The sequence below is a fragment of the Cydia amplana genome, chromosome 16 (assembly GCF_948474715.1).
Source record: "Cydia amplana chromosome 16, ilCydAmpl1.1, whole genome shotgun sequence".
Taxonomy (NCBI): Eukaryota; Metazoa; Arthropoda; class Insecta; order Lepidoptera; family Tortricidae; genus Cydia; species Cydia amplana.
Genome location: NC_086084.1, coordinates 11,683,451 through 11,704,662, shown reverse-complemented (window position 1 = coordinate 11,704,662; position 21,212 = coordinate 11,683,451). Strand labels below are relative to the sequence as shown.

General features: G+C 42.0%; 2 protein-coding genes across 2 annotated transcripts in view; both read right to left on the bottom strand.

Moving 5' to 3' along the window:
- The window catches only part of LOC134655120 (receptor-type tyrosine-protein phosphatase kappa), a 228,842-nt gene that overhangs the window by 20,099 nt on the left and 187,531 nt on the right, over nt 1-21,212 (bottom strand). The window contains exon 5 of the mRNA XM_063510581.1: nt 4,935-5,022. Coding sequence (XP_063366651.1) covers nt 4,935-5,022 — 88 coding nt within the window. The remainder of the gene's footprint in view (nt 1-4,934; nt 5,023-21,212) is intronic.
- On the bottom strand, nt 16,139-18,549 carry LOC134655011 (uncharacterized). Its single transcript, XM_063510470.1, has 2 exons — nt 17,392-18,549; nt 16,139-16,972 (listed from the first exon to the last, which is right to left on the bottom strand). Exons 1-2 carry the CDS (start codon nt 18,322-18,324, stop codon nt 16,961-16,963), a joined length of 945 nt encoding a protein of 314 aa, XP_063366540.1. The 5' UTR covers nt 18,325-18,549; the 3' UTR covers nt 16,139-16,960.

Sequence of the window (21,212 nt, the reverse complement as noted above, 5' to 3'; positions counted from 1 at the left end):
CGTTTTCAAACCGCGGTTACTCTACAGGCGCGCTTATGCCTTTAAAATATTGTGCTACGATCATCGGTCAGTTGTATTTTTACTCAGCTATTTTTATACTGTATATTTGTAGATTTTTCTCTACGCATATTTAGTCAGAAATCTTTTTGTAGACATATAATGTGCTTACAGGGGCCCGTTTCGTAAAATCATAAATAATAATAATGCATCTTTATAACACCGTATATTAGAAATATATTTCTTCTTATATTAAAAGTTTTACACTTTTATAATTTTATACTTTCACAAAAAGGGCCCCATTTGTAAACGTCGTCAGCGGTTGGCTGTAGGTATTTAGTTCTGTGGTATGGGAGATCTAACATATATGTGGTAATTACGAGTCGCTTTAGTACATGGTGCATGATTTTTTTTTTTTTTTTTCTATTCCCGTACTTTTATTTGTCATTTAAAGGGTCGTGCACACACCTTTAAAACCCTACCTTATAGTTGTCAAGACAAGTCTTTAGTCTATTCCCCAAAAAAGCATTTGTGCATACACGCAGTATCTTTTTGGCACTTTTTCGATACTTCGTGTAATGACCACTTAAAAAATATTGAAATAAGTGACCCATAGACATGCTTTTTTAATTTCATTCATTCTTTTTCCGCCCATACCCTCCATTTTTGCTACTTCTTGATTTAAAGATATTTGTTAAATTTACAATTTTATTTCAAAGTAAGTGCTTGGTCGTAGAAAAAGTATTGTATGCAACGTTGTTTAACCGAGTCAAAAAATACTCGTGGTGTCTTAATTAACAATTTTCGGCTTCGCCTCAAATTGTTTTACTCACGCCACTCGCCTTTTTTGACCTCTCTTAAACAACGGTTGCATAAAATACTATTAGATAACTTGTTAAACTTTTACTTCAGTATGAATACGCCTTTACTTAACATTTGCACTAATGAGTCAATTTTTTTTTAGAGCAAAGTAACTATAACAGGAAGTGATCTGTGGGTCAAACTTACCCCTAATAGTCTTTTAAGCGAAGGTTGACGGCCCCTAGGAGCAAAAAATCTAACTTTCCATTATCATTACCTAAAACAAGCGGCCATTATCTTAATCTCCGAAATCGTGGTTTTATGAATATTGGGAATGTGGTTTATTTTCATTACCATTATATTGAGTCTCTAATAAATTGAATAACGAGGCGTAAACGTGAAAGACCTGACTGACTGACTGACTTAAATCAACGCACAGCCCAAACCGCTGGGACTAGAAAGTCCAAATTTGGCAAGTAGGTTCCTTATAAGGTCTAGGGGTCCACTAAAAAACGATTTTTCAAAATTCATCCCCTAAAGGAGTGAAATGGGGGTCCAAAGTTTGTATGGGGAAAATATACTAATCCACGGGTACGAAGTCGCGGGCAACAGCTAGTTAGCAATATTATGCTATCAGTATCCGACTCCGAGATTTTTTTAAAATCTGAACAATAATACTTACGTGCTTTGTTGATTAGTGTTAACAAAAAAAACAACGGGTTGCACTCCGGGAGTGCCGACAGAAGTGAAAACTCAATGACATCTTACGTCTTACGCTCTCGCGAGTTTAACATTTTTTTCCCCATCACAAAAAGTACACAGCGCCGCTAAAGAAGTATTCACTTCAAAAATTTGAAATTCTTAGTTCACATCATCGTTATTTACAAGTAATTATATAAATATTTCCTTATAACAAAAACACCTTAAATACAATATAAAACCAATCTCATAAAGATATATTGGTACGTATATACGTTTATTTACCGTTTGTGGCGACTGTTTGCCTTCAAGTTGTCCTTTCAAACATACAATAAATGTTTACATAACAAACATACATAATTATGTTCTCTGTAATTTGCCTTATATTTGCGTAGCCGCGTAGCAGTGTCGTAGCCCTCTACGGCCTCTACGAAGCGCTACGGATTGAGTTTGACGCTATATTCAATTAGCGTAGAGTGAAGTTCAAGCAGTTCATACATTGAATAAGCGAATTTGACATCAAACTTACCGCCGTATTCGAACTTCAAGATATTTACAAGAGACGACACGTACTAGATCCATTCTAGATACGGTATGTTTAGATTTCAACTAGTTCTCTTTTGCAGCGCAATTCGAGCAACCAATGTCACTTTTACGTTAGATAGAGTTAGTTACTATTAGATGTGAATTGGATCTCTAAGCCATATCTTGTGGAAATCGTTCAAGAGTATCTCCAGAATCGTGCAAACGTCAAATTTGACAGGTTAGATCTTAAACATATCGTTATCGTATCTTGGTGATGTCTAAAAGATGTAGATTTCTATTCAAAATCCGAATCGGGCCCTTAGATTAATTAAATAATACTGTTTGATGTATGTATTATATCGAACAAGACCTACCCACGGAAGCGGAATTTCGGTATACACTCACTTGCAATGGAAACGGGATTGGGTATGCAATTTGTATATAATGTCACCCGTACTTATTGATCATATCCCTGTTAGATAATATTCAAGATGTCAACAAAAATGCTATTCATTGAGCTGACGAAAGCAAAATTACAAATAGGTTAGGAATTCTAGAATCTCTTTTGTGCGTAGAAAATTAATTAAAAAAAAAAAACGTAATTTTCTACCCACCGGGGGAAGTATAGGAACGCAGATTAACATGCAGGTCAAAATAATTTAAAGAACTCTATTTCATATTTACATAAATATTTTACACGTTTCTTAAGCTTAATTGTTGCAAGTTCCTTTACTCTAAGGTACGATTCGAATAAAGGGCGTGAACTTTAGTTCCAAACTCCTACTCAAAGTGCCAACAGTCAGCCTGTGGGCCCGATTCGGATTTTGAAATATACATCTATAAGATATCTTTTAGACATCACCAAGATACGATAACGATATGTTTAAGATCTAACCTGTCAAATTTGACATTTGCGCGATTCTGGAGATACTCTTGAACGATTTCCACAAGATATGGCTTAGAGATCCAATTCACATCTATTAGATATCTAACTCTATCTAACGTAAAAGTGACATTGGTTGCCCGAATTGCGCTGCAAAAGAGAACTAGTTGAAATCTAAACTATAACGTATCTAGAATGGATCTAGTACGTGTCGTCTCTTGCGAATATCTTGAAGTTAGAATACGGCAGTGAGTCTCCTGAATGCTTTGTTGTACAATAACAATCTGTCCCGAGCTTAGGGTTGCCAGATGGTCGGGATTCGGCGGGATTCTCCCGATTTTTAGCATGTGTTCCCGATTCCCGACAAAGTGAAAATTGTCCCGAAAAACAGCTTCACGTTATAAAACAATAATTTCAAGTTCCGAACTGTCGTCGAGCGAGCCAGCGACCCGCGTCGAGCGCGTCAGCGCGCGCGTGGGGCGCGCGTGGCGAGATTGGGCAGAGCAGCTGACGTAGTGCCAATAATGTAAAATATCGTTGTTTTTAATACAATCAATTTAATTTGAAGGGTTTTTTCCCGACTTAACGCCCAAAATCCCGAAAAATTGATATTTTTTCCCGATAATAGCACCTTTCGATCTGGCAACCCTACCCGAGCTTGTTATGGAACATTCAGACTTTGATCACGGTTCCATTTGATTCCAGCTCTGATAAACAAGGCCTCGCCGAGGGTAAAAGCTGTATTGGTGTTATTAATTGTTATTCATTGTCAAGTTAATATTTATTCGTTATTTTAGCAGACTTGGGATATTTATCAGAAATATTTTACTTGAACTCAATCATTTGATCTGAACAGACTTTCATTTAATTAAATGTATTATTTTCGAATTTAAACTGTTGTGAGACATACTAACATTGAATAATTATTATTTTATTACCATTATTACTTTTACCTAATTTGACATTAAATATTTCTGGTGAGTAATTTTAAAATTGTAATTTTTAATCTTAAAAATGTATCATATTTACCTACTATTTTAAATTTAAATTTTGACTTTTGCTTTTCTACTATTTTTGAATTTTGACCTCAATATTATTTAGACACGGAAATCAGCTTTGTTTTTAATATTAATTGTAATTTTAAAATGTATCTTAATTTTAAATTTTAAGTCTTTCTTCTTGATCTCAATTTTAATTTTAAACGTTTTTCAATTTTAATTCGACATGTAAATAAGCTTTGTTTTAATTTACGATTATGATTGTATATATAATTTTAAGTTTAAGTGTAACTGTATAATTCTAATTTTATTTGACATGTAAATTGGCTTTATGAATAAACGAGTATGAGTATGAGTACCTGTTTTACATAAACATCGTTATTAATCATAATCATTAATCGCGTACCTACTAACCTCAATCTTAGTTTCTGCGTAGATATACCTACCATACATAGAAAATCGTATTGATAATTAAACATATCCGCTTTAACTCTCTTTTCCTTTAGTTGGTACCGTAAAACGACCCAAATATAGTCCAGTACTACGACTATAGTCCTTAAGGTCAATACTGACGTCACCATAAGCGTTCTGGCTCAAATTTGAGCCCTTGGGAGCTGACAGGTTAATTAAAAATAAATACCAATGTACTTTTTTCTTTGGTCTGGTCTGAGTAGTAGGAATATCAGTCAATCCTGAACGATATTCGAGTTAATTTTGTGCCATAGTTGGAAGCTTTTTAATAAACTGTCAAACTTGAGTGAGATACGAGTTTTCAAAAGTAACCAGACCGTGATGACAGTGATGACATTCAATTTGACACAGAATATCGGTAAGTTTAGTATTCTAATTTTAGGGTGACCATGCATGTCCTAAATAAATTAATAACTTTTTTTTTAACACGACTAGAAAATTAACGTTAACCTCACTAATACTGATACGAAACAGTTGCTTATAATTTACGAAATGCGTAGTGTTAGTCCTGCTCACGTCTCCTGAATCACCCTGTATATTGGGATAAAAATGTAACTTACAAGGTATAACTTTTTGGTTCTGGTTTTTGTGTAGATTAGTCTTCTTGGTGGCGTGCCGACACGAATGCGTCTCCACTTTGACCGCTGTCTGCAAAAAAATATAGCATGAGAAATGTAATAAATACCTAAATCATAGAATAAATAATAGTACTAGGTACAGAAGATTCACCCTAATTAACAAAAGGCGTCTGTTACGGTCACGTCAGATATGACCGCTAGGTGGCGCAAGACCCACGCGCGGCCTATGGCCAAAATTGGTGTGGGGCGCATGTACTTGTAGGTACTTGTTGCGACGCGACGAAATCGCGGAGTGAGCCACGCCTGCCTTAATACAGATGACGTATTTTTTAGAAAAAAAGTGTCCTAAAGTTTTTATTTCCATTCCGTCACCATTTTTCATAGACTTTGTATGGCGGACGCGTAATGGAAAGATCGAAAAATGTATGGAAATTTTGGGACACTTTTATTCTCCTATTAGGATAGAAAGAGCTCGTGATTCTGAGTAGAAATAACATAAAAAATCCCAAATTTGAAAAAAAAGTGTAGGGGACAGCAAAAAAAAAACGCCCAGATGTAGTGCCTAACTATTTTCCATCGTATTTTCACGGAAACGTACGAACGTGTCTTGCTGTTGCTATTTCTGTCAGTCTCGGTACAATAAGTACTGAGGTTGACTGAAGTAGCATGACAAATACGAACGTTTCCGGGAAAATAAGATACCTAAATAAAAAAATAAATAATAACACTTACACAGATCCACCTACTTCAAACTAAGCAAAGCTTGTACCATGGGTACTTAGAACATAGAAAACGTCCATAACTAGGGACCAAAGTATTCATGATGACGCAGCACAAAAAATAACTAGGTACATAGCTAAATGTCCAAGTCGCAAAATGTGCAGGCTACGTAAAATGAGCAGATCGCAAAATGTGCAAAACTCATAATGAGAAGATCGCAAAATGTGCAGATCTCATAATGAGCAGATCGCAAAATGTGCAAATCTCATAATGAGCAGATCGCAAAATGTGCAGATCTTATAATGAGCAGATCGCATAATGTGCAGATCTCATAATGAGCAGATCTCAAAATGTGCAAGCAACTCTCATAATGAGCAGGTCGCAAAATGTGTAGATTTTGAAATAGAGCTCGGATACTACGACTGTACATTATGCTATGTATCCGTCGTTGATAATGTGATTTATTTGCAAAACGCATGTTTTGAATAACGCCATAAGCACTTATTGTCTTACTAAACTTATTGTATTACATCAAATATCTGGGAGACCGAGCTTTGCTCGGAAAACATATAAAAACTCAAAAATGCGCGTTTTCCCAGAGATAAGACCTAGCTAGATCGATTTTTCGCCCCCGAAAACCCCCATATAGTAAATGTCATCGAATCGTTAGAGCCGTTTCCGAGATCCCCGAAATATATATATAAATAAATACTTATACAAGAATTGCTCGTTTAAATGTATAAGATAAGATAAATGCATATGGCGTTATTCATAAACTCGCTCCAAGTCTCAATAACTTAGATTAGCTAAACGTTGTTATTTTGACTAATGTATTTGCGACTATACATAAGTTAGAATAACGACAATGCATGTCTTGCTCGTAATTTCCATGTACAAACATTACTAACGTACGACATTCGTGTAGCTGCGAGATACACAATTAAAGTAATTATAAGAACAAAGCGAAGATGATCAGCATTTGCAAGTCTTGTGTTTTCCTACCCATTGTATTGTTTAACTAAAATGTCTTATTTTAATATAAGTAACACGGTAGTTGCGCTCTTCTGGACTTGCATACGGGTTATCAAAGTGCTTTATAATTTTACTGTTATTTCCTATTGTTCATACTGCTTGTAGTGTTTTTAAAACAATGGGAAAATGTATTTCTAAGAGAAAAAGGCGATTGTGATTAGGATTATACAGTTAATGGAGTTTTCTCTGCATTCATTACGTGTCAGTTTTATAAGAGAAGGGAAGAACTTGGTGCCTTGATAGTATTTTTGTAACGCTGTGTAACTAATTTGAACAATAAAATCTTCCTCACTGACTGTGAATAACTATGTAATACTCAATAAAACTCATCAAAGACCTAGAAGCTTTAAACTTGACGTCTATCTTAATCACTCGACATACCTATCGAAATAATAACATGTAAAAATACCTAGAAAAATATTCCTAAGTAAAAAAAGCCAGCTTAAAATCTCGTTTCAAGTCCCAATATTGACCGCTCTCACCGCGGATCAAAGGACCGAGATAAAATGTTTATCAATTTAACACACCGTCGATGATTAAGGATGAGCTAATCTAAATAAGTTAAGTAGTAGTCTATTTTTAACCGACTTCCAAATCTAAAAGGAGGAGGTTATCAATTCGGTTGTATGTTTTTTTTTACTTTTTTTATTTTTTTTACTTTTTTTTTATTTTTTTTTATGTTTGTTACTCCATATCTCCGTCATTACTGGACCGATTTTGAAAATTCTTTTTTTGATTGTATGTATATGCATACAGATTGGTCCCGTTTTTGTCAAAACCCAGTTCTGATGATGGAATCCATGAGGAATCGAGGGAACTCCTCAAATCTTAAAGGCATACATATAGTGATTTTTGTGTTTTTATCAACAAATCAAGCATATACATTCAGAAACGTGACATTTGATGAAGTGGAACTGCTGATGATGATCAGAACAGAACTCTTCAACGACGCATAGTTCACGTTTGGCGATTTGTCCTCTTCGTTATGTTTGTTAAGCAAGTTAAGTTTTTAAGCCACATTTTTGTCAAGCTCGAGTTCTGATGATGGGATCCATGAGGAATCGAGGGAACTCCTCAAATCTTAAAGGCGTGCGTATAGAGATTTTTGTATTTTCATCAGAAAATCAAGCATTTTTATTAAAAACCGTCGCATTTGATGAAGTGGAACTGCTGATGATGATCAGAACAGAACTCTTCAACGACCCATAGTTCACGTTTGGCGATTTGTCCTCTTCGTTATGTTTGTTAAGCAAGTTTAGTTTTTAAGCCACATTTCTGTCAAGCTCGAGTTCTGATGACGAGATCCATAAGGAATCGAGGGAACTCCTCAAATCTTAAAGGCATACATATAGTGATTGTTGTGTTTTAATCAACAAATCAAGCATATACATTTAAAAAGTAACATTTGAGGAAGTGTAACTGCTGATGATGACCAGAACGAAACTCTTTAACGACGCATAGCTCGCGTTTGGCGATTTTTTTCTTTTCGTTATGTTTGTTAAGCAAGTTAGGTTTTTAAGCCATATTTATGTCAAGCTCAAGTTCTGAACATGGGATCCATGAGAAATAGAGGGAACTCCTCAAATCTTAAAGGCACACGTATAGAATTTTCTTTATTTTCATCATAAAATAAAGTATTAACAATAAAAACTGTCGCATTTGATGAACTGGAACTGCTGATGATGATCAGAACAGAACTCTTCAACGACGCATAGTACATGTTTGGTGATTTCGAATTTCGACTTTGACTTGGACTGGGACCCGGACTCGGATCCAGATCCGGACTCGTACCCGGATCCGGTTCGGACCCGGACCCGGACCTGGACTCGGATTCGTACTCGGACCTGAACTAGACCCGGACTCGGACCCGGACTCGGACACAGACCCGGACCTTGACCCGGAAAACCACTATGATACCTAAACTAAATAAACCACTATGATTAGCTACCATAAAATGTAGGTATAAAGTATGATGAGGCCAAACCCCTCCCGCTCAAACCCCCGTACACCGCACCGCATGCGCCGTTAAGTGGGTTAGTGTCGAGCGTAGACTGTAGCTTTTTTCTTTATATTTGTTCTCCGAAGTGAAGAAACGCAAGTCAGGAACGCGCCGGCCGCTATGTTGCCCAGAAGTCCGCTTTACCTCCAATTTACCACCAATTACCGGGATGTGTTTATGTGGAATAAAAACACATATTTAACTTTAATAATACTGGAGAGTGTTCAAGCAAAGTGCTTGGGTGGGTGAGTAAAACTCTCTGAATAAGCAACCAAGATCGGGGTTTATATAGGCAGAATATCCCGTCGTAGGTACTTTTCCAGCAACTAGGGAGTGTTACATGGAGAGTCAGTTTTATTTATTTCGACCAATCACCTTAATCTAATACATTTTATTAAATACAGTGATACAAGACTTAAAACTAGGCACATAACATTCCACACAATACATTAACATGATATAAACGGTAAAAAACACATAAAAGTAAAATTACACGAAATTACACGTAAAATCAAGATTAAACTAAAACATGCATGATTAAAAAAAAAAAAAAAAAAAAAAAAAAAAAAAAAGAAGAGCTATTCACGACAGTCTCCCCCACGTGTGCCAACACCGTCTTCATGTGAGGAGTGGATGGGTATAAGCCGGGAAACTGGGCGGCGGACGTCACCTGCGCGGGTGCGAACAATGGCCACTCTTATACATGACCATCCGGGCCGGAAAAGAGCTGGACGATTACGCCTCTGGGCCACGTTCCTCGTGGCATGGAGCTATCCGCTACGATGACTACGTCACCTTCATGCAGTTTTTTCACGTTCTGATGAGCACCAGGCCGGGGGAGGAGGCTGGGTCGGTATTCCCGCTGCCAGCGCCTCCAAAAATGGTCGGCTAGCGTTTGCGCTGTTCTCCACGAAGAGAGTGACATAGTTGCGTCTGTGAAGACGCCCAGTGGCGACATGGAGCTCGATCGACCGATAAGAAAGTGATTCGGCGTCAGGGCTTCGATGTCTAAGTCTGGATTCACTGGTGTCAGCGGTCTAGAATTGACTATGTGCTCTGATTCTAACAATAACGTATGTAGAACTTCTTCGTGGGGTGCTCTTTCTTTCAGAACTACTTTTAGTGCGGTTTTTACGCTGCCCACGAGCCGTTCCCAGGCACCGCCAGCGGAGGGGTTGCCGGGTGGAATTTTCTTCCATTTTATGGCTCGCTCGGTCAAAAAGGGCTTGAGAATGTCGGGCAGAGTCTTTATGGCCTCTGCTAGTTCTCGTTCCGCGCCGCAGAAGTTGGTGGCGTTGTCGGAATAGAGAACTGTAGGCGTGCCGCGTCGCGCTATCATTCGGCGTAGCGACAGTTTCATGGAGGATGCCGAAAGTGAGGCGGCAAGCTCCAGATGTACAGCTATTTTGTGTAGCGGAGATTTCTTCGGGAGTGGCCGCCCAGTTTCCAGCAGCTTAAATTCCTCTGGAAATGCGGCATGTTGACTCCGTCGAATTAGCAATATCTCTGCTAAACCTAAATACCCCTTATTGGTCTCTGTTTTCTTAGGTAGCGATAAGGCCTTAAATGCCTCGGCGGCAACCAGAACACTAGCGGTGGCGCAAACTACTTGTGCGTTATCTATGAATGATCGCCACGCGGGTGCGAGCGAGACGGGTATAGGCGAGTCCCAATCGACTCCCGTTCTCCATATCTCTGGCATTAAGGTTTTCCCTAACACCGATATGGGACTTACGTAATGGATCGGATCGAATGTCGACATCGCGCTACTCGTGTCCTGCCGTTTTGTGGGTAACTTTTGACCGTTAATGACGTCTTCGGGCGTATTTCGAAAGTTTACGTTGAAACCTAAGGTGTCACGCTCGTGATTCCATTTCAAACCTAAGGTACGTTCGCTCTCGTTCGCGCCTAACAGAGACGTTTCCTCTTTGCTATTAACTACGTCAGCAATTACCGCAGGATGGTTCGATGCGAACCCGCGAAGTTCGAATGACGCGCGCATATTAAGCTCGTAAACATCGTTTACTACGCGTCTAGCGTCCTCTTCGGACGTGTCGAGGGCGATCAACATGTCGTCCATGTACGTATTCTTTATCGTTTTTTCAGCTGCGATCGGATATTCTTTACTATGCGTTTTTGCGTTTTCGTTTTTGACGTATAACGCGGTTGTCGGCGATGCTGCCGATCCAAATATAAGCCGCTTCATCCTATATTCTTGCGGTGGAGAGGTGCGGTCCTCCCCCCGCCAAACGAAACGTAACGCATCGCGATCTTGCTCTATTATTTCGATCTGTAAAAACATCTCTTTGACGTCGGCTATCACCGCGATTTTGCCTTCGCGGAAGCGCACTAATACGCCAAAAAGTGACTCTAACAGGTCGGGGCCAGCCAACAGCGCGCTATTCAGCGAGCGTCCGTGAGCTGTGGCGGCCGCGTCCCAAACTAATCGCATTTTGCCGCGTTGCGGGTGAAAAGTTGGGAAATGCGCTAGATACCACGTCCGGGGTGCATCGGAGGGCGGCGGCGAGTCCATTTTCTCCGCGTAACCTTTGTCAAGCAAATTGTTCATATGCTACGCATATTCGGCTTTAAGATTCGCATCGTGGTCTAGCTTTCGTTCTAGACTGTGCAGCCGTTTCAATGCTTGCGCTCGGTTATCGGGGAGTTTCTCGTCATCTGATCGCCACAGTAAGCCCGATCGATACCTATTCTCCCCCGGTATCTTTTCGCAGGTGGCTTTTAATAAATCTAGCGCGCGTTGATCGGGATCGGCCCGAGGTAACTTCTGTGAAACGCCTAATGATTCTATGTCAAAATGCCGTTTCATAAGCTGTAAGGCCTCGTCCTCCGCGGTATTAGGCCGTGCGTGCCCTACAAACTGTACCGCGGCGCGACGTGTACGGTCGGGACCGTGTAAAACCCATCCTAGCCTGGTTAAACTCGCGACCGGAAGGTTAGGCGGACCGTCTATAATTTGCCGAGTAACGATGAGATGCCAGTTATCTTGACCTATCACGATAGTAGGTACTGCGGGAGGGTAACTTAATTCGTCCGCGATTTTAGATAAATGATCGCACTTATCCACTAAGTCTCGCGGTACGCCCTGCGCTCCTAAACCTACATCGCAAACTGTGTACGTCTCCATCATTTCCATATGTCGGCTACAAAAACCCCGTATTGCGACCCGTAACGCATACGAATCTGGGTCTCGTACTACACCGCCTATGCCTTCTATCTCTAACGTTTCACCGCGCACGCGCGGCGCGATTCTGTCCGCAGTTTCGTGTAACATCAAAGTCATTGCCGCGCCTTCGTCAAGCAGCGCAAGGGTTTGGACGGTACCTAACGGTCCCGACACCTCTACAGGCATGATTTTGAGATACGTCTGCGGCAGTCTAACATTGAGTACTGCAGGTGCCGCCGGAGCACTATTACCGTTCGCGGACGCGGCCGCGCTTAATCCGTGTAATAGTTTGTTATGTCCGGCTTCGCACTGATTCATGCCACACGCGACATATTTACATTTAAAAGACGTACGGTGATTCGCGCCTAAACATCTAAAGCACAATCTAGCACCCTTTGCCAAGTCCCATCGCTCAGATATAGTCGCGGCTAGAAATTTCGAACACGCACTAACTTTGTGTTCTTTGCCGTTCTTACATATGGCGCACGCATCGCGCGAGACAGAGACAGACGATATCTGTCGTTTGGGCTTAGCTCCGGTTGACGCTGGCTTTTTCTTTAAATTACCATCGCGGTGCTTCACTTGAGCTATAGTCGATTTACTAGGACGCGATCTACTTCCCGTATCACGTGTGTATGTTTCGTGGGAATCTGACTCCGAATCCGAACTATATTCACGGTAGAACGCGGGGGCGCGAGACCCAGAGAGAGCTTGGCTCGATCGTCTCGGTTCGTGCACAGAGGAAACCGCCTTCACTGCATTCCGTGATTTCGAATCCGACCTATAGTCACGGTAGAACGCGGGGGCACGAGACCCAGAGAGAGCACGGCTCGATCGTCTCGGTTCGCGCACAGAGGAAACCGCATTCACTGCATTCCGTGATCTATTGGACGGCTTATGTCGGTTTACGCGCTTGGCCGCAGTGCTAATTTCGTTAAGAAACTCGGATATCGCAACTAACCCGGGTGATTCTATGTTAGACTGCCTGTATTTGGCCCGTTCATAGCGCACTATCAGATTCAATTTATCCACGATTTTATTTACAAGCTCTGAGCGCGTGTAAATATTGTTCTTGACGCAACGATCGAATGGTGGCGACGGCGTTCGCGATATGCGCGGCAAATGAGGCGATATTCGCATTGTCTTCGGACAAACGCGGCATGCGTTTGATGTTATGTATTTCCGTAAGAACAATTTCCTCAGGGTCGCCGAACTGCCGTTCTAGCGCTTCCATTATTTTGTACGGATCCTGAACCGTATACATGATTGATTTTACGGCGGTCCGAGCTTCGCCCTTAAGTGCGCGCCTAATCCGACTCACGTTATTGACGGCACTAAACATGGGCGACGTATCCTCGAACTCTGCCCTAAATGATATCCACTCGGTGATATCTCCGCCGAATGCGGGTAATTCTGGCGGTTTATGGTACATTGGCGCGTAGGTACCGTGCGGTACCTCTAAAAAGCGCGGTTGAGGTCTGCTAGCCCGATCGGCGGCTGCACGCGGCGCGGTCTCTTTCGGCGGCGGGATTTTAACGTTTTCACTCGCGATCTCGCGCTGTAACCTAGCTTGTCGTTCTACCCAACTTCTAGTCCGTTCTTCGACGGTCGCGTCACTGCTGCCGACAGACTGCGCCTTCAGTTGCGCAACCTGCAGCCTTAACTTTGCAGTGTCGGACTCTGCCTTAGCAACGGTTAGAGTGGCTTTATGAACCTCGAGCTCGGCCATTAGCACGGCTAATTTCTTATCGCGTTCCCTATTTACCGATTCGCGATTTCTTTTTGACGATTCGCGATCAGACGGCGCCCGCGGCGGCGGCGCGACATCGGTGTCTTTATGCACTAGCGTATTTGACCTACTGCGAACTAATACCGTATTGTCGAACGCTTCCGAGTGTACCGACTCGTTCTCACCGGTAGTGTTCCGGTTGCCACTGGTGCCCTTGCTCCACGTATTGGTCTCGCCGGACGTAGTCTTTCCGGCCGAGGGGGTAGGGGTGTCCATGTTCGGTGCGGGGGCAGGCTGGCCCTTGGTGCGCGAGCGAAGGCTTCGTGCTTCCTTTTCGGACATCTTCTTCTTGGAACTATTAAATATGCCTTCAGGCCAGGATATGGATCTGAGCTGATGAGACCAAGGAAACACGTCCGTTCGGTATAGGATTTATTGAAGAGACAGAAATACACCTACCCACATTCAGTCGGCGCCTGATTACTTAATCTACCCACATATGTCACACCCCCCCACTTAATCTATACTATAGTTACAGTTATGCGTACTAGCTTAATAAGAATTAAATCATTAAATACTAATCGAAGTCGAACCCGTATCTTTTAACGGGTTTCCTACTGCGGGTCGGTTTGGGGCCCTCCACGGGAGCCGGCAATGTAGGGGGCGCGGCCGATGCAACCGGCAACGGTGGAGCATTCACGGCCCTTAACTCCGAATTGCTTGTTACCGGTTCTGGCACCTCTCCCACCGTCATATCTGTAGGAAATTCGTTTGGTGGTTCTACCGCAATCGGAGAGTTTGGTACTGGCACATCAATCGTGCTAGCCCACTTAGTTTTAAGCTGATCGATATGTCGTTTGATTGGTGGACCATTTTCCCTACCAACAATATAGTTGCGAGATCCTACTTTTTGTTCAATTTTCCCTCCTATCCATTTTTCCCCTCCTGTATAATTACGTGCCCACACCTTCTCTCCGATATCCAACTGTCTAGACGTACCTCCCGCATACTCGACTTGCTTACGTTGACTCTGAATAACCTTATCTTCTACTTGCCTCCTACATTTCAATAGATCAAGACGAGACCTTAATGTTCTACGCTGTAAAAGAACCGCTGGTGACGTACCGGTTGTACTGTGGTCTACATTTCGGTAAGACAATAAATATGACTGTAACGCTGCGTCTACATCAACGCCGTCGCGCAAAGCTTTCCGAACTACTCGTTTGCACAGTTTAACCGCCCCCTCTGCGGCCCCATTCGACGAAGGATGGTATACTGGTGCAAATGTCATTTTAACACCGTTAAAAGTCATAAAACGCTCATACTCCTTACTTGAAAACGGGGGCCCGTTATCTGATACAATCTCTTTTGGTAGCCCAAAACGCGCAAATGTTTCCCGTAACACGCGAATAACTTCAGCGGCAGTAGTTTTATACATTTTAAAAACTTCAATCCATTTCGAGGTCGAATCAATTAACACCAAAAATGAGGTACCTTGAATAGGACCCATGAAATCGAGATGTAGCCGTGACCAAACCTCTGACTCGTATGGCCAGGGTTGTGGCACCGCCCTAGCCGGAGACGTACTCTCTGCTGTACACGCGGTACACGCTTTACAGACGCTTTCAATTGCGGCATCGATGCCCGGCCACCACACAATGCTCCGCGCGATACTCTTCATCTTAACTATCCCCATGTGTCCGCTGTGCACCTCTTTCAACAACGAATCCTGCAATTTTTTTGGAATAACTAATCTATAACCCCATACTATACACCCTGCATCGATGTATAATTCGTTACGTCGTAAAAAATAAGGTTTAATCTGCTCATCGTTACAAACTGTTGGCCAGCCGGATTGTATAAACAACATTACTTTCCTAAGAACGTCGTCCTTACTAATTTCTTGACACAAAGTCTTCCTTGTAATTGGCATGAAATTTTGAACAAAATTCAAATAAGTGATTTCGCGTGTATTACCTTTATCGTTTTCCTGTTCGGAACGTAATCCTACTGGCAAACGAGATAGTGCGTCGGCCGCGTTTTTCTCGCTACGCACGTATTCGATGTCATAATCGTAACCCGCGAGGATGACCGCCCAACGCTGCATCCTACTCGCTGCCATTACCGGTATGCCTGACTTATCGCCAAAAATGGAGACTAAAGGTTTATGATCCGTTCTTAATGTGAACCTTCTACCATAGAGATATTGATGGAATTTTTTAATACCATATATTATTGACAAAGCTTCGCGTTCAATCTGGGAATACGCCTTTTCCGCCGAATTCAAAACCCGTGATGCATACGCAATCGGCCGTTCGCCCTCTGGCGTCAAATGGGAGATCACAGCGCCTACCCCTACGCTGCTAGCATCTGTGGTAAGAACCAGGCTCAAATGTGGCGAGTAATGAGCTAAGACGGCACTTGAAATTAACATTTGTTTGATTTTGTTGAACGCTGACCTACAATTTTCGTCCCATGCAAAATTAACATTTTTTTGTAAAAGCCTGTATAGTGGTGCTAAAATAGTACTCACGTTAGGTACAAATTTGGCGTAATACATAATGAGACCCAAAAACGAGCGAAGCTCCGACACATTACTTGGTTCTCCTACTTCTTTAATGGCCGTTATTTTCTCAGGACACGTGTGCACACCTTTTTTGCTAATGACAAAACCTAAATACGTCACCGACGGTGCAAAAAAAGAGCATTTTTCTTTTTTTACCTTTAACCCATATTTCCGTAATCTCTCAAATACCTCTGTGAGGGTTTCTAAATGAGCCCGATCGTCGGAACCAGTTATAATAATGTCATCCAAGAAAACGCCTACCGTCGGCAAGTCCGCAAACAACTGCTCTAGCTTCCTTTGAAATATACCGGGGCTAGAAGATAAGCCATAAATTAAACGATTATACATAAACAAGCCTTTGTGGGTATTAATTACGGTGTATTGTTTTGAGTCGTCTAATTCGAATTGCGCGTACGCTTGGGATAAGTCAATTTTCGAAAATTTATCCCCCTTATGCAATTTTGTCAACAAATCGTCTACTCGAGGTACTGGAAAATGATCCACTTGCAAACATTTATTTAGTGTCAATTTGAAATCCCCACACAAACGAATAGTCCCATCTTTTTTCATTACCGGTACGACTGGAGTGGCCCAGTCGGAGGTGGGCACGGGCGTGACGATGCCGTCGCGCACCAGCTGATCGAGCGCGCGCTCCACCGGCTCGCGCAGCGCGTACGGCAGCGGGCGCGCGCGCAGGAACACCGGACGCGCCCCCTCGCGCAGCGCGAACCCGACCTTGCCGCCCGTGAACCGCCCCAAACCGTCTTCAAAAACTTCTTTAAACCTGGAACTGAACACATTTTCATCAAATTTTTTACCAATATTTTCCCTGTCCAATTTGTTACATGGCACTGAAATGGGCAAAGTTACCCCGAGTTCATGAATCCATTGTCGACCTAACAAACTCGTCATGCCCCTTTTAATTACATACAGATCTAATTCTTTGTTCACTTTACCATATTGTACATTCACGCATAATTTACCTACGGGTATTACCCTTTCCCCGGTATAATATCGCATTGAGACATCACTCGGCTGTAATTTAAAATTCCCTAAAGTTTTTATGTAACAATCATAACTGATGCAAGAAATACAGCTACCTGTATCAATTTCCATATTTATGTTTCTTTCGTTAACCTTTATTGATAATACATATGGCGGATACGCACTAAAGTCCTTTAAAGCGATAGAATAGTTATAGGTAACTACCTCGTCACTTCCCTCGCTGTCGTCATACGCCACCTGCCCGTCCGCGCCTCCGTCATACAACGCGAACAGCTGTTCCTCGCGTAGTCTCGGACACATCCTCTTCAGATGTCCATCTCGGTTGCACACCCGACACACGTACGCCTTAAATTTGCACGTGTTGGAGTCATGACTGCCGCCGCACGTCTTGCAGCCAGCTGCGCCGCCGTGCGCGCCGCGGCCGCGGCCGGCGCCCGTGGCGCCCGGGCCGCGTCGTCCGCCGCGGCCGCTCGCGCCGCGCCCGGCGCCTGCCCCGCCTCGCGTAGCCCCCGTGACCTTCCGTCCCCCGGCGGCTTCACCGTTACCGTAGCTCCCTCGCCCCCAGCTCGAGGCCACCTGGTAGACACCCGTACTTCCTCCATGGTTGTCTACTCGCTTTTCCATGACCGCCGATTCCGTCTCGGCCGAATCTATCGTTACGGCTAATTTGAATGCTTTCTCGAACGTGATTTCCTCCTCTGCGAATAGCCGCTGTCGTATAACATCCTTCGATAAACCGCAAACAAATTGGTCTCTTAAATTGTCTTGCAATGAGTCCGCGCCAAAATTGCAAGTCATTGACATTTTCTTCAACGCCGCGACATACTCCGCTATGCTTTCGTCACTTGCTTGACGTCGTTGTCGGAATTTGAACCTTTCTGCTAACACACTCGGTTTAGGTTGCAAGTGCGATTTCATGATGGCCTTCAACTGATCAAAAGTCTTTGTTGCCGGGCGGGCCGGCGTACACAAATTAACCATAAGTTCATACGCGTCCCTGCCTACCACCGTAATTAAGGTAGCCACTTTAACCGATTCACTCACTGTATTCGCTATAAAATATTGTTCCAAACGCTCCACGTATAAGTCCCAACAATCTTTGTCCATATCGAAAGGGGCTATTTTTCCGACTGCCATTATTACTGTTTTTATTCACTGCAATGAACTAAACCACAACACTAAAATGTTCCACACGTAGATCACAGTCCCGTCGCCACTATTAAATATGCCTTCAGGCCAGGATATGGATCTGAGCTGATGAGACCAAGGAAACACGTCCGTTCGGTATAGGATTTATTGAAGAGACAGAAATACACCTACCCACATTCAGTCGGCGCCTGATTACTTAATCTACCCACATATGTCACAGGAACCACTTCACTTTACACTTTACACACGCGGGGGGTCCCTAACTATATACCTGCCTACGCCTATGATCTGACGTTACAGAGTGCAACGTCGATGCCCTAAGCGTGGATCCCTCGTGGCACTGAGTCTCCCGCAATGGCAAAGTGCAATGCCTAGAGCGTTTGAAAGCAGTGTGTTGGTATCAACCATGTGACACATGCAACGAAAGTTGCCAGGACACGTGAGTGGAGGTAAACCTACAACACTGCACGGTCCGTCCGGCAAGCCGGTAATTGGGGTATGGAAAGGTTATTGGGGTAGGGTCTGAACCGAAGCGAACTTCTAGGCTCAGCGCGTACTTTATTCTTTCTTGCCGTCTGAGTTAAGCAATAGTTCGCTTGAAACTCAGCGCGTACTTTATTCTTTCTTCATTCGGCAGCGAAGGACCAAACTGTCGAGCGTAGACTGTAGCTTTTTTCTTTATATTTGTTCTCCGAAGTGAAGAAACGCAAGTCAGGAACGCGCCGGCCGCTATGTTGCCCAGAAGTCCGCTTTACCTCCAATTTACCACCAATTACCGGGATGTGTTTACGTGGAATAAAAACACATATTTAACTTTAATAATACTGGAGAGTGTTCAAGCAAAGTGCTTGGGTGGGTGAGTAAAACTCTCTCAATAAGCAACCAAGATCGGGGTTTATATAGGCAGAATATCCCGTCGTAGGTACTTTTCCAGCAACTAGGGAGTGTTACATGGAGAGTCAGTTTTATTTATTTCGACCAATCACCTTAATCTAATACATTTTATTAAATACAGTGATACAAGACTTAAAACTAGGCACATAACATTCCACACAATACATTAACATGATATAAACGGTAAAAAACACATAAAAGTAAAATTACACGAAATTACACGTAAAATCAAGATTAAACTAAAACATGCATGATTAAGAGCTATTCACGACAGTTAGGTTAGGTTTGAACTGCTATCCTCACAGAACCGAACAAAAGTGGGTTAAGTTAGGTTAGAACTGCGAGCCTTACAGAAACGAAATGCTTCCTTTTCTACATAGCGCACCTTCTACAATAATCTTTCACCGGGCCGCATAGAAGTCGGTTTTTTTTTCTTAAAAATTATCTTTAATGCTATCCCCACTTTCATGTTATTAATAAAATAATAATCGAAGGTCGAATAACAATAGTAAAGTTAGTTAGTGTAATGCTTTATAGACAACCGTTTTCATAGTTCCAATGTTACTGGAAAAAGCTAGAGTACATTACTTATCCACCTTAAAAATCGCTAATAGTTTTCCACTAAGTCGCTAAGTATCGTGGAAAGTTGAGATATTGTATACTTTTCTCGCTCGGCTAAGCCGAAAGCCGAGAGGGGCACGTCGTATCGGCTTAACCCAGATATTTACGAGTATGCTGCCAGCACGTTTAAAACTATACACAAATTGTACTTCCGACTTAAGTATTTATTAGTTTGTAAACTACAGTTTTCAGAAGTTTTGGCGTTGAGAAATATCGCGAGCGAAAGTAAATGCGTTAAGATATTGTATTTATTTTATTTTATTTTATTTATTTGGATATCCAACAGCTATGACATTAACATAGAAATTTTAGTAGATACAGGAAGCCAATTATAGGAACTCGAGAACAAAACAAGAGTGATATTTACTGTAGTGGGTATGTACAAACAAATGCAAATCTTAATCAAAATGCGTCGTTAAAAATAGGTCGGAGCAGATTTCTATCGATTTTAAGTAACTTTAGCTATTATACGAGGTATGTACCTATGTATTAAGGGGTATAACTTACCTGTTTTTTAAAAGCGTGACATTTTTATGAGTCTACATAAAGTCTAAGGGGTCTACATAAAATGTTGTTCCCATTCCGAACGCTACGAATTTAAAATATGAAATATCTGTTAATAAGTTGAAGTAGATTGTACCTAACTAAAAGTATTTTAAGATGATATAAGTATAAGTATATTACTTTCCACATTCTGTCGGCTTAGCACAGGAGCGCCGCGAGTTAGACTATACTACTCGTTGTCTGTCTTACTCGTAATTCGAGAGAGACGGGTTCGGGTAGTCTATCTTGCGGGCGAGATCATGTCGCGGCGCTCCTGTGCTAAGCCTACTGGAACAACATATACTTGTACACTTATAGTTATTAAATCTAGCGCGGTTGTCAGTGTTACAAATTTGTTGAATTCGGCTTTGAGAATCTCTGAATATACTCTTTCAAAGCCAGCTTTTCCAAACACCCGACTATTCAGAACTTTACATAGCTTCGGTTCGAGTTTTCATTTCCAATTTCCTTCACCAAGAGTATAAAACAGTTTTCCAATTTGTAACGACAAAAGGAACGTAAGGCTGTGTGTCTGTGTACTCGTATGTGTGCTCGGATGTTCCTTTATAGCTGTTCGTTTTGTCCCGCCGACACTCTATAACGTTTCTCCTGTTCTTGAAAATAATTGACAATTAAAAATATACTGCTCTCAGTATAATTTTGGCCAAAACATGCGGATATTTAATTATTTTCAAATCCTAACCGTCAGAAATAGGATCATTCGCTTAGCTTAACCTATTCATCTAGCTAATGTTTACAAGCTTGCTTTGTCCAGTGTAACCTTTGGTATCTATTTTCTCGCTGGAAAATAGTAGACA